The 13040-nt window shown below is 56.7% G+C and overlaps 6 protein-coding genes across 6 annotated transcripts; 3 read left to right on the plus strand and 3 right to left on the minus strand.

Moving 5' to 3' along the window:
• Positions 1–2476: 2476 nt before the first annotated feature.
• CCOS01_05050 (uncharacterized protein) lies at positions 2477–4253 on the plus strand (the record flags this gene model as incomplete). The annotated part of the gene is made up of 2 exons (XM_060453231.1): positions 2477–2500; positions 2574–4253. 2 exons carry the CDS (start codon positions 2477–2479, stop codon positions 4251–4253), a joined length of 1704 nt encoding a protein of 567 aa, XP_060317189.1.
• Positions 4254–4409: 156 nt separating this feature from the next.
• CCOS01_05051 (JmjC domain-containing protein) lies at positions 4410–6188 on the minus strand (the record flags this gene model as incomplete). Its single annotated transcript, XM_060453232.1, has 1 exon — positions 4410–6188. One exon carries the CDS (start codon positions 6186–6188, stop codon positions 4410–4412), a length of 1779 nt encoding a protein of 592 aa, XP_060317190.1.
• Positions 6189–6658: 470 nt separating this feature from the next.
• CCOS01_05052 (mitochondrial division protein 1) lies at positions 6659–8826 on the minus strand (the record flags this gene model as incomplete). The annotated part of the gene is made up of 4 exons (XM_060453233.1): positions 6659–6934; positions 6986–8001; positions 8060–8669; positions 8752–8826. 4 exons carry the CDS (start codon positions 8824–8826, stop codon positions 6659–6661), a joined length of 1977 nt encoding a protein of 658 aa, XP_060317191.1.
• Positions 8827–9482: 656 nt separating this feature from the next.
• On the plus strand, positions 9483–10456 carry CCOS01_05053 (chorismate mutase; the record flags this gene model as incomplete). The annotated part of the gene is made up of 2 exons (XM_060453234.1): positions 9483–9661; positions 9727–10456. The coding sequence occupies 2 exons, from the start codon at positions 9483–9485 to the stop codon at positions 10454–10456; spliced, it is 909 nt and encodes a 302-aa protein (XP_060317192.1).
• Positions 10457–10520: 64 nt separating this feature from the next.
• On the minus strand, positions 10521–11436 carry CCOS01_05054 (uncharacterized protein; the record flags this gene model as incomplete). The annotated part of the gene is made up of 2 exons (XM_060453235.1): positions 10521–11297; positions 11359–11436. The coding sequence occupies 2 exons, from the start codon at positions 11434–11436 to the stop codon at positions 10521–10523; spliced, it is 855 nt and encodes a 284-aa protein (XP_060317193.1).
• A 946-nt stretch (positions 11437–12382) lies between these two features.
• CCOS01_05055 (uncharacterized protein) lies at positions 12383–12881 on the plus strand (the record flags this gene model as incomplete). Its single annotated transcript, XM_060453236.1, has 2 exons — positions 12383–12442; positions 12510–12881. The coding sequence occupies 2 exons, from the start codon at positions 12383–12385 to the stop codon at positions 12879–12881; spliced, it is 432 nt and encodes a 143-aa protein (XP_060317194.1).
• Between the last annotated feature and the right edge of the window lie 159 nt (positions 12882–13040).

A 13040-nucleotide genomic window follows, 5' to 3' on the forward strand; every position in this document is an offset into this window, starting at 1 on the left:
GCCGGAGCCGAAGGACCCAAAAGGAAGATGAAGATGGAAAACCCGAGAAGGAAGGAGGTCCAGGTTCTGGTTGCCACCTTGATTTCTATTCGCACCAAAGGAAAGAGGTTCCCGTCGCACTCCCCAAACCCAGGTCGTCAGTTTCAACTCTGGCCAAGGCAAGAACCACCAAGCCGGAGCTCTCTTTCCACGAAGAGCGTCATCGTCACTGGAGGCGAGGCAAGTTCCTGGGCCAGGCGGGTTCCTCCTTCCTCCTTCCTCCTTGGCTTGAAACGGATGGGGTACCTTGATTTGTTAGTGCAACCCCATTACATAAGCTCATCTTTCTCACGTCCTCACTGGCATAACAGCCGATTGCTTCTTTCTGCCCGCTTGCCGACAGCTCTCCATTATTACGAGCGGCCTGGAATCCCTCAGAATCGGGAATCTGGGGCCGTCAATCTGGCCAGCCTCCATACACAGTAGACCTGAGCCACCCATAAACCATGTTACTGCTGCATTATGTGATTGACGCCCGCTACCCGTGATCCGGGAAAGACACTGCGCTGCTATTTTGGTTCAGTGAAGTGGGCAGCGGCATCTCTTTTTCGGTGGATCTATTGGCGACTGCGCAATCCCAAAATGCAAATCTCCATTCCATCTCCACGTCAGCTAGCCAGCCAAACATGCCATAATTTTCCACCTGCGAATTGCACCTGGGATCTGGGACCTGCATCGGGATGATTCCGCCAGATGCACCCAAAGTCAATCTCTCCAAGGCCCCAGCAAAAGTGAAGAGTATGTACGGAGTAGTCAAGTGGCTGAGTGTGCGGCGTGCCCCCTTAACAGAGCCAAGTAGCATCTCCTGAGTTCCCGACTTCCCGTCTCGGCTCACTGCTCAGATCACATCTCACCACCGGCCGAAGAGCTCCATTCCACTCTAGCCGGATGCACCAGCACCACATGGTCTCTGGCGTACCTTAGGTAGGTCGAACCAGAGAGACCAGCAGATCCCAACCAGCGTATCAACGGCTGGCCCGGAGCCTTTCATCCCACCTTTCTCACCCACCCAGCCCGAATCAGTCCGCCAGTCCGCACTCCTCCTCCTGGCGATGCATGCACGTCTGGCAGATTTGCAGATGGTTTTCCCAGCAAGGTTTCGATGACTGACCCGATTCGGGACGGTTGTGGCCGTTGGGTTGCCCTTTTGGATCAGGTGCTGGCTCCCGGGGGGGGGGGGGGGAGAACCATAGCTACGTCAGGGGCCTCCACAAGTGCGAATCGTGTCTCGCGGGTTACGGTCTGCGGCTTGCATTGGTGCTTCGCCCTTCTTTTTCTTTCGTCGTGATAGGCTCGTCTCTGGAGCGACGAGACACCGCGCAACTGGATATTGGACAATGCCGTCCCCTCTCGCGATTGTTAGGGCGGGGAACAGGTGGCAGCCGCAGCGCAGCCAAGTTCCAACACTCGCAGACACGATGCCCAAGTTTCTGGGTTCCTTTGACATGCATTGTGCGTCATTCAGAATCTTTCAAAGTGTTGGCCTGTCTCAGTTCCGGCACTTACTGTCATCGTCACCGTCTGGATGGAATAGTCACTTCCTACCGACTTACCTTCCAGACATTGCGCCGCTGTTACTCGACTTTTTATCAACATGTCAAATTTGGCAATGCAAGTGACGACTGTTGGCTTGAATACTTTGACAATCCAACGGTGAGGCTCGTTTACTGCAGAAACAGTATCATGATCTGCTCGACTGTTTCGGTGCTTTGTATAGCGTGCCCTGCAGTGGTGCAGCGGTACCAACTTCCCTTCACAATAGCCGTCTGAAGTCTCTTTTGAATTTTCTAGCAACATCATCGAGATGTCATTAGTCGGAGTAAGTAAAGCTAGCTTCAAACAAGTCGCTTGAGGCAATTACTAGCACTTGGTGACGTGGGATCGGTCTCTTCGCTTCCTTTGGACCTTGACGATTTTGGCAAGGTGCGTGGGTGGCCGCCAGCGGGAAGACGACGCTTTGACGAACGGAAAGCTTACGTACTCCAACCGCCCAATCTGGGCCCCTTTAGCCCCCTTCTAACTGGAAGCGAACCAAGCGTCGTCCCGCGTGCTCCTGCGCCTATTGTCCACTGCCCACCACCTGACTGCAACCGGAGAAGAGAACAAGCGGGGGTCATCTTCCAGCGACTCTGGGGAAACCTCCGCCGCCGCAACACCCCGACCCATCCACCGGCCACCGAACATCAAAGGCCGGTTCGTTGGACCTCCTCCGTACCTCCATCGGCGCATATCCGTACATCCCTCCACCTCCTCCCCACTACCACCGTCTGTATCGGGCTGAGGCGGTCGCGTGATCCAAGAGCAAACGTGCGGACAGCCGACTTGGAGCAGGAACCAACCCCCAAACGACCTCCGAGACCGAACCGGCACCAGCACCCCGTCCCTTGACACATCACCGGAAGCCCACCTAGGCAGCCCTACAGTTCTTTTTTTCGCGATGGACGAGTCTTCGCTTGTCAAGGTAACCTCAGCCCTAAAAGGCACCTGTGAAACATTGTCTCTAGCAACCACTGGTCTAACAGCAAATCACCCAGGCGCATGACCATGCCAAAGCAGCCTCCAACGCCCAGCATCAATCCGAGACGACGGTAGCAATCAACGAACACGCCCTCGCCGCCGGCGAGTTCGCCAACGCCGCCCGCTCCACCTCGAGCATCGAGGCCCTCCGCACCCTAAAGCTCCTCGAAGAGCACCACCAGCGCCTCGCCGAACTCCTCAAGATACCCTTTGACCGTCGCGCCGCCGCCAGCCAGAACCCCTCCTCCGAGACCATCGACGAGAAGCAGGAATCGCAAGCCTCCGATGCCACGAGCGATGTCTCCTCACCCGATGATGGCCGTACCAAGTCCAGATCAGGTCAACAGCAGCAGTCCGCTGGCGGAAGCCCCGTCGCCACGGTGAAGGGTGTTCCGTCTCTGGCGCAGCAGCGCCGGTACCCGAGCCGCGAGATGACCTCCTCCATCGCGAGCAACCTCGCCTCGGCGCGGGGCATCCGTGGGAGCAGGAACCGGGGCCAGCCCATCCCGCCGAGCGTCACAAACGACCAGGCGCCGGGCAACATGGAAGTCCAAGCCCGGCGGGACGGCTCGAGGACAAAGATGCAAAACGTCCTCGATCAGTCCGGCAAACCGGGATGGATCCCGCCAACGGCCGACTCCCCGCGAAGGGAGACAGAGCCCAAAAAGACGGAAGAAGTCGCCTCGCCCGCCAGCGACGACGGATACTCCCGCTTCTACAGCACCTTTGGCAACATCATCAACCGCCTCTCCGCGCCCCTGGCCTTCGCAGGCCTACCCCTCATCACCGAGGAATCCTCGCCAATCACCTCGTCGTCATCCATCCCCGAACCCCACGCCGAGACACCTCCCGAACCTGCCCCGGCAAAGCGCAGCAACAGACTCAAACCCTCCCCAGCGGCCCCCGCCGAACCGGACCTCTCCAAGATCTACTCCCGCGCCACCCTTCGCGCAATCTCGGCGAACAACCCCAATGACTCCTTCTACGTCGTCCCAACAAGCGGACACACAATGTCCTACGCCAACATCCTCAACTTTGCAGACAAGGAGAAGCGCCGCCTCGAGGCCTCGCTCCACAGCGGCGTCGGCGGTGGCGGAGGGGGCGCAGGTGACAGCCTCATCGAGGACGACGAGGACGACTTCGTCGACGCCCGCGAGTCTCCGTCCATGATGATGGCGGCACCAACCTCCCCCGGCGTATCCCGACGTCGGGGAGCCGCCAGCAAGCCCAAAACAGAACAGAACCTCAAAAACACCGTCGAGGAGCTCTACCTCGAAAACAGGGGGCTCAAGGACATGCTCGACAAGCTGAGCAAACGGCTCCACGCGTTCGAGGCCACGGCGCAGAATTCGAGCCTGGCGCTGGCGGAGAGTATTCGTCTGAGACGGCCCGGGTCGCCTGCGACGGTCGGGGCGTCTCCTTTTACTACCGGTGGTGGTGGTGGTGGTGGTGGTGGCATGTCGAGCACCGACGCCGTCTTAAAGGCGCGGAACAAGGAGCTCGAGGAGCAGATGGCCATGGCGATGCAGCGCATGGAGGCGCTGGAGAAGGAGAACCGCACGATGGCGCGGACGCTGGAAAAGTATCGCGAAAAGTGGGAGAAGTTGAAAGCTGGGGCCAAGGCGAGGCGTCAGGCGCAGGGGGGCGCGGGGGAGAGTGCCGAGGCGGATGAGGCTGCTGCTGCTGCTGCGAGCTGATGCCGTAGTTGATGAATACTATTCAACGTAGATGACATGATGGAATGAAAACATGACCGAGGCTTGTTATACATATACCTCTTATTCGAGAGGGGCAATCTCTTATCAAGCTACAAAACCTGCCTTTTTTGCCATACTCCCCTCAAAGTTATGAAATCACTCGTCTCCCCTCCCCTGCGGCCCAACATAATGATCCCCGTTCCACCAAAAGCTCACGCTGAAACTCACACTCAGACTGCGGACGTAATGCCACCACCCGATGGGAATATACAACACTTCTCCCGGGCCGAGCACACAGTCCCAGTACCGCAGCCCCCGGAACTCCTCGAGCTCCATCGGATCCCGGCCCTCCGCGTCCGGGTCCCAGCCCTCCACGGCGCCGACGTCAAAGGCGCTGGTGTTGCTCATGTCCACCTTTTTCACCCCCCGACCTCTCTTTCCATCTCCATCCTCACCCCCTTCTTCTCCTTCGTTTCCATCGCCGGCGTCGAAATCGTCATCACCATCAAACCCCCTCGGACACAACGCCTCCGAATCCCGCGGCGCGTATAACCGCACATACTTCTCCCCGACAACCTGGCACAGCAGGTTATGATACCCGTCCGTATGCAACGGGGTGATCGTCCCCGCGGGGCCAAACCACGCATTCACCAACGGCACGTCGAGCTCCGGCTTGTCGGCGGCCTTGTTAAACGGGTGCGCCGGCGGCGAGGTGAAGCAGTGGTCCGGCGTGAGGATGTCGTTGAGCAGGCGCGGGAGCTGCGCGAAGAGTTCGTGTTGGGCGAGGTACGTCGTGCCCTTTTCCGTTCCCTTCTCCGACCCCGTTATTGTTGTTGTCCTCGTCGTGATTGGTGTCGCTGTCGATGCTGCAGTCGACGGAGACCCAGACGCAACCACGCGCGCCAACAGCTCCCGGAACGGAATCAACTCCTGCGTCCACCCCTCATCAACATAACTCCGCCCGACCTCCACCGGCACAAGCCTCCGCCCGCCATGCGTCCTCGACATCAAGTACCCAGGCGACGACCACGGTCTCGCAGAGAGCGCAGGCCACTCCGTCATCAGCGACGTCAGAACCAGCGGCTCCGGCCCCATGTCCACGTCTTTGCCCACACCTGCCTCCTCGTCTAGACGAGACCGACCGTCCAGGTACGCTTGAAACGCCGACATCGACATGCGATCAACGGCACGAATAGGCCGGGCCACGGGCGGCGTAAACGTCCGCGAAGAAGGAAACCTCGCCGGGAGAGGCGAACGCGGTGAAGACGACGGCGCCGCGTCGTCGAGGTACCCGAGTAATCTCGAAATCGTCCTCCTCCCGCGCGTCAAGCCCGCCCCGCCGGCGAGGATGAGCGCCTTGTCTAGCACGGCGACGAGATCATCCAGCACTTTTCCTTCATCGTCTCCCTCTTCCTCACTCTCTTCCTCTTTATCTTTCTTCTCCGTCTTCCCGCCCCGCGACGCCCTCTTGGCAACATACAAAAACGCCACCGCCGAAAACTTGAGCAGACTGAGCTCCGTATACAACAACCTCCAACAAAACGGCAGGTCCGCGTAGACATAGTCGTAAAACCGGCGGTAGGTCCGCTCAATCTCTCCGTCGAGACGCTCAATCACCGACTCCGATCCTCCTAACAATGGCGGCGGCGGCGGTGGTGGTGGTGGTGGTGGTGCTGCTGCTGTTGCTGTATAGTCGCTCAAATCCACACTATAGCCCGCTGCCGCGCACAGCCCCAGAACCTCAAAAGCCAACCCCCCTACAACCCTCAAAATCTCCGAACCAACGGGTTCGAGACTGTGTTCTTCGGTAATGCTCTCAAACTGTCGCGGAAGCCGGGGTAAATCGGCGGTGAGGTGGCCGACGACGTCCGCGTAGATTGAAGCCACTGCACCGCTGCACTCTTTGATGAGGGCGGGGTTATCAAAGACGGACATTTCGAAGCTCCCTCTCCCCCCAGAGCCCTTCTTCTATGCCCTCATACACACGCCCCCTTTTACTCTCTTGGAACTTCTTGGTGATGGTATAAAAGGCTCTCATGGAAGCCGGATGCTGGATTAAGTCTGGTGGGTTTTGGCGTGGGTAATTGATGCAAAGGTACGAGAAAAAAAAAAAGTTGGAGATGTTTGGTTGAGCGGGTCTCCCTCCGTCTGATATGGCAATTACGTCCTGCATTTTAGCTCGGGAGCATGTCGGATGAACACCCCTACATACGTAGCTACATGGCTTCAACGGCTGCGTTCTCAGAGTCGAAAAAGGGGGTTTTAGACTTTAGCATTGCTATGTCTAAATGTCAATATACCCGGGTCACCTCATCACATCTCCTCAGCGTTGCATTGCTTTCCCATCCTCTGCCTGTGTCATAATCGCGTTGTATTCGCTCTGTTGAAAGGGGGTTCTGTATACTCTAACATGTCCATACTCCTACAATACCGTCCTGTCGTCCCTCCACCAGGTAGCCGTCCTTGACACGTACACGCTCCACAACGGCAGGCGTCTTGCCCTCCTCGGCATCAGAGATGCCCGCACCGCAGTCCCATTGGCGGCCTTCCACCTTATCGTACACCTTTACAACGTCCTCGCCCGCTGCGCTGACGATTCTCCGCTCATCAAACATCATGCTTGTGATAGCGTTGTCGTACGCGTAGGCATCGTAGATAGATCCTGTACGGAGATCCCAGATCTGTTGATGATTAGCAATGCCCTAGGTTGAATGAAGCAGGACCAAACTCACTCTGATGCTCCTGTCCATGCTGCCAGTCACAAGGTGAACGTCATCGAATTGCAAGCACGTCACCGGTCCTGTGTGTCCCACTAAGCTTCGGTGAACCTGTCCGCTTCGCAAATCCCACAACCGAACCATGCCGTCGGCAGTACCGCAGGCAAGAGCAGTCTCGAAGACTTGGAGGGCACCGATGAAATCGGCTTGCTGCGCGGGTGCCCGGTTCGTCTGCCTCCAGGAGCTTTCACTGCCGAGAGACGCGGACGCCTGCGCTGCAGCCCACATAACGTCCAGAGTCTGAACGCATCGGCCCTTTTCGAGATCCCACTGTCGCAATGTCTTGTCTGCCGAGCCGGACACGAGCGTATCGTTTCTGAAGTGGAGTGCCGTGATTTCGTCAACGTGGGATTGCAGGGTGTAGAGGTGGCAATCTCTCATGCTTCCTTCAGGAGGCTCAACCGGTCCATCGTCGGGGTTCTCAAATGCGATGCCATCTTCATCTTCGTCCCTTCCGTACTGGCTTCCGTGGGGGTCGTAGTGTGCCTTGCTCAAGTCCCAAAGTCGAATCGTTGCGTCCATGCCACCGGTCGCGAGGAAGTTGTCGTCAACCTGCAGTGTGCGAACTGAGGCCGTATGCCCATCCAGCAAACCGATGCATCGTCCAGCATTAAGATCCCAGACCCTGATCGAGTCGTCCATGGCCGAAGTCACCATTGTTCCGAAGGGTGCGTCAAAGTCGAGAGCCGTAATCGTATCCTGGTGCGCGCGAATTTCCCTAATAGCCGTGCCTGCTTCAAAATGCTCGTGCAAGATTGGCATCGATTTCCGGCGGACCACTCTTTTCTTTGCCTTTGATGCAGGTGTGCCAGCTGTTGTTGGGAGCTTCTCGTACACCGACTGTGACATGAAACCAGAGTCATCCTCACCAGCCAGGTCTTCCTCGGTCTTCGTAGGTGTGTTTATCGCAATCGACTCGGCTTCGTCGACAAGCTCCTGAGCGTCTTCTAACCGTGTCTCGACATCCATGACTGGAGCTAGTCAGTACCGAGCAAGTCACCTAAGAGCTCAGATGGTTGTGCAACTCACGGTCATGTTCCAGCAATGTTTCCTCCTGCTCCAAGTTGGCCAGTCTGTCCAGGATGATCCGGCGCATACCGTGCAGATTGGCAATTTTGTTGTCGATGTCACGGATCTCACTACTTGCCATGTTTTTCCGAACACCCAGCATCTCGAGCTCGTGCATCATCGAGGCCTTGTCTTTTTTCAGATTGTGCAGCGCTTGCGGTGTGCCGGCAGTGTTTTCCGTATCCTCCAAAAGCTTCCTGCCCCTCGATACCCGCCGTCGGTGCTTCCTACCTTCTTCGGTCAGGTCCGGGAAGCTCGCTTTGAAACCCTGGAAGAGGGAGTAGGAATTGTCACTCTCGGGAATGTTCGCTAGCAGTTCGTCGGGTAAATATGTCAGGGCGCGATGCTGGATCTCCGTCGTGGACAGCTTGGACCGAACCATGTCTGTCGGCGTCGTTTTTGCCATGGAAAACATGCTTCGTTGGATAGTTGGCCGCCGGAGCTGCTTGTGAACCTCGGCCAGGGCGCCATGGTAGTGGTGATGATTACTGTTCCCTTGCTCGGACAGAGGACCCATCAAATGGCTTGCTGTTGTCGTGACCTTGCGCCCGAATGCTTCTATACCGCGAGTCTAGGCACCGATACGACACTTTGGTCAATCATCCAAGTTACGACGGACAAAGTGGTCACGCGAGTGGCAAAGATCAACTTACAGACAAGACGGATTGGTCGTCTCCGGCGGCCGCATCGTCGTGGAAGCCATACTGGTCGTGATCCGAGGCGGCCATGCGTACGTGTGCTCTCCCGTCCGATGCGCGCGACAATGAGTGGCACAAAGGGGGAGGAGGCGAGGGAGGACGAACGGGGCGGAAAAAGAGAAAAGGTGGTGATTTCGCAGCTGGGCGTTGTGGGAACAGCTCGCTCCGGGTTTGTGCTTCTTGTCGACCGGGTCGAGTTTTGTCGTCTCGGTCGAGAATCAGATACGTATCCACACTCCAAGCAGTGATCCCGGCAAGAACCCGGTTGGGGACGCCTCCTGTTCTGGATGACGCGCTAAACACCCGAGAAGCTCCCTGCACGGGGCACACGGGCACACGGGACACCTGGGCACGCTAACGACGTACGAGGCTGCAAGATTTGGGGGGGCCACTTCAACTGTGAAGGATGGCAGGGGCCACTGATTGGTGCCCGCTTAAGCCACCCGATCTCTTGGGGGCAGCGACCTGCAGGTGCAGTGCACTGGGGGTCGGAGACGGGCAGCCTCGCGCTTGTGCTGCGTTGGGACGAGTTTTTTTTTTTTTTTTCTGTTCTGGAGTGCCCGCCGGGGACTTGTCCCTTTTCGCTGGGAGCGTCATCGGCCTCGGTTGTCACCCGCCCGCACCCAGCCAAATCCTCACGACCGTCAAGCTTTTTCCCCTTTACGACCCGACAATAAGCAGTCCGAATGCGTTACCCGCCCCAACCCGTCGTCCAAACTCCTTCTGCGCACCAGCATCACTCCCAGGGACTGGTCTACCAATATCCAACCGGCTTTCAATCAATTGACGACGAAATGGACTCTCTCATTGACCTATCGGACCCCTCCAAGGCGTTGGATCTGTCCCGCATTCGCTACCAGTTGATGTCGGTTCCCCCTCCAACATCCAACGCTATTTGTTGACTGACAACTAATACCAACGAACACACAGTCGTCTCGAAGATACCATCACTTTTCACCTTATCGAGCGTGCCCAGTTTGCCCGTAATAAAACGATTTATGTCCCCGGAGCGCTCAACATACCAAACAGCGAACTGAGCTTCATGGACTGGTACCTTTGCGAACAGGAGAAGCTGCAGTCCATCATCCGCCGATACGACTCTCCCGACGAGTACCCCTTCTTCCCCTCAGCCGTCCAGAAGCAGATCCTCAAGCCCCTACACTACCCGCGCATCCTGCACCCCAACGACGTCAACGTCAACAACCAGATCAAGGACTTTTACGTGGACAAGTTCCTCCCCGCACTCTGCCCCGATTTCGGCCGCGAGGACCGCGGCGAGTCCCAGGAGAACTACGGCTCCTCGGCTACCTGCGATATTGCCTGCCTCCAGGCCCTCTCCCGTAGGATACACTTTGGCAAGTTTGTCGCCGAGTCCAAGTTCCAGTCCGATCCGGAAAAGTACACAAAGCTCATCAAGGCCGAGGACCGCGAGGGCATCGCCGAGGCCATCACTAACGCCGCCGTGGAGAAGAAGGTCCTCGAGCGCCTTAGGCTCAAGGTGTTGACCTACGGAACCGACCCTTCCATTGGAGCAGGCCCGGAGAACCAGGCCAAGATTGACGCCGATGCTGTGGTGGCCATGTACAAAGACTTTGTGATACCCCTGACCAAGGATGTTGAGGTCGAGTACCTCATGCAGAGATTAGAGCCTGTAGAATAGACTACGAAATGAAAGACAATTGCTTAAAATCATATTGCTTCTTTTTAGGGGGGATTCCCTCCTTCTATTGAGATGCGCTCAGGTATTGCTCCACCGCCTGCACTGCACCCTCCCACTTGCTAGCCTCAATCAAGATGAGGTGGCCGTGCGACTTGACACCCATCTCCTGGAACGCGCGCTTGCTGTCCGCCACCGCCTTCTCCTCATTCGTGAACTGGAAGGAGCCGTGGGCCACCGCGTGCTTCACAAACACCTCGTCCTCGGGGTGGAAGTGCCACAGCGCCGTGTCCGCCTTGGCCTTCTTCCCCTTCCTCTCCGTCTCGGTGAGTGTCGACTCGATCTCCTGGTACGTCTTGGACAGGATCAGGTAGTGCGTGAACTCGTAGGGCTCCTTGTCCTCGACCGCGGCCTCGATCTCGTCGACGAGCATGCGGTACATGGGCGGCGCGATCTCCGAGGGCATGTTGATGAGCCGCTCCGTCAGCACCAGGCCCACCTGCGCGCCGCTGTCGTTGAGCACCCGCGGGACGGCGGCGGCGAGGGCCGGGTTAGCCTGCGACTTTTCAATCATGTATTTGGCGAGATCCGCCATGGCGGGCTTTTGGCTGTGCTCTTGGACGTTGAGCGCCGTCATGAGCGCGTAGGCGTCGTTCTCCTTGCCGTCGACCTTGACTGTCGAGCCGATGGTGGGCTGGGACAGGATGAGGTCGGCGAGGCCTGAGATGTCAAAGAGCGTGGAGTCGACGTCGAGCAGCTGGCGCAGGAGCGTCTTGGTGCCCTGGAAGTCGACCTCGGGGTCGAAGTTGAACCACTCGAAATCGACGTTGACAACGTCAAAGTCCTTGTTTTCTCAGTGAGTAGGATGGTCTCTGGTGTGGGAACGATAGTGATTCGTCTCTCACCTCATCGTCGGAGCTCTCATCGGCCATCTTGACATCCTCCGCAGGCTTGGCCTCGTCTCTCTCTCTCTTCTTTCCCATCTTGAGATATGGCGTTGTGAGGAAAGGGTGTATTGAGTAAGTGGTGGTTTTTTTCCTTTTCTTTCTTGCGAAGAGGCTCGACCTGTAGACAAATGTTTAGGAGCAAGACTTTTGGCAGTCAGATTGTCACTGCACCCAGCTAACTTGGCCAACCCTCACCGGTGAAGACGAATTTTTTGGTGGGGGTGCCCCTCACTAGACTGATTTGGGACGGGCCGGCAGACGGCCCCCTTATCGATAAGAGCGCCGCAGCCGCCGCCCGGGCTCCCGGAGCGGGTCCCGCTCCATCGCACTGTCAAGTCTCGGAACCTCCGCTTGATCAAGATCCTAATGTGGTGACGCATTCCTAATTGAACGATTGAAATTATTTTACAAGATCATCAGAAGTGTAGAGGCTATCGGGTTGAAATCCGATGTCCTTTGTGTAAAGCAGAAGACTAACAGGAAGTAACCGGGCTGGCTCAGTCATGCCAATGAATGGCCTTTGCCCTTTTGCCCTCCGCTTTCCTTATGCCGAACCTTCCGTTCAGTATAATTCTCCTATAAGCTGCTCCTCGACCACGGTACCTCTTGGTTTTGTTTGCATCACCAAAGGTCGGTCTTATCCAGGGGGTACCGTCTGCTTCGGGGAGCGATGCGGATGTCCCATGACGTCCCACGGGTGCTCCAACGCCATATTCTTTCTTTGCTTCGCACTCCATCTGTTTACCTATTTCCTAGCCCTTCCTTCCACCGGTCTTCCCTTCACCGCTCTCGGACCGTATTCATAACTCCCGATGAAGGCCCGCAACACGTCTCGCTCTGGTGAAGTGGAGAATCTTCTCCTGGGTTAGTATGCCTAAGCATCCCGGGATGAGCCGATTGCTTACTGACGCCTTTTAGGCTTGGTTTTATCTATTCACCATCGTCACATTGTCGGCCGTCTTCAGCGTTGAGGTTCGCTGGAATGGGGCATACTCGCAAGAAGAGAAAGGGGCATAAGAAACGAACTTCACAGAAAGAGAAGGTAAGTTTAGTGCGAATTTCCTCAGTTGCAGCGCGTACAGTGGTAAAAGTGTCTAACGAGTATTTAGCCAGATAATGAGGTCTCGACCTCGTCATCAAGTGCTCGCCAGCACGAGGCGCAGGATGACGAGGCATCTGCATCCGATTCCGACTCGGACTACGCCAACAACCTGGACCTAATTCAGGTGAACCTCAAACGCTCTCCCGCCCGTATGGTTTACCTCGTCGACCACATTCCACACGTGAATCCTCCGCCAGACGTCGTTACCATCCAAGACCCTCCATCAGAGTTCGCTTGGAAATCATGTCCAGGCTATAACATTGAGTATCTCCCAGCAAGAGAGCTTTTGGAAAAAGACAACCCGAAAACGATAGAAGACCCTGTTCCAGTCAAGCTTGTCGGTTTTTATGTTACCCAGTCGATCGATCCAAGCGACTAGAGGATCGATTGGCGGGAACATGATAACGACCACTATAGCTCGGTAGCTTCCTTGTTTCTCAATACATCCTGCGGCGAGATAACGATTCATAACATCTACAACAAGCAATCCATCTCCATGTCAAAATTATTGACAGATTCGGATCATCCTGTCACTAGC

The sequence above is a fragment of the Colletotrichum costaricense genome (genome assembly GCF_030867565.1).
Source record: "Colletotrichum costaricense strain IMI 309622 chromosome Unknown Scaffold_4.1, whole genome shotgun sequence".
Classification (NCBI taxonomy): domain Eukaryota; kingdom Fungi; phylum Ascomycota; class Sordariomycetes; order Glomerellales; family Glomerellaceae; genus Colletotrichum; species Colletotrichum costaricense.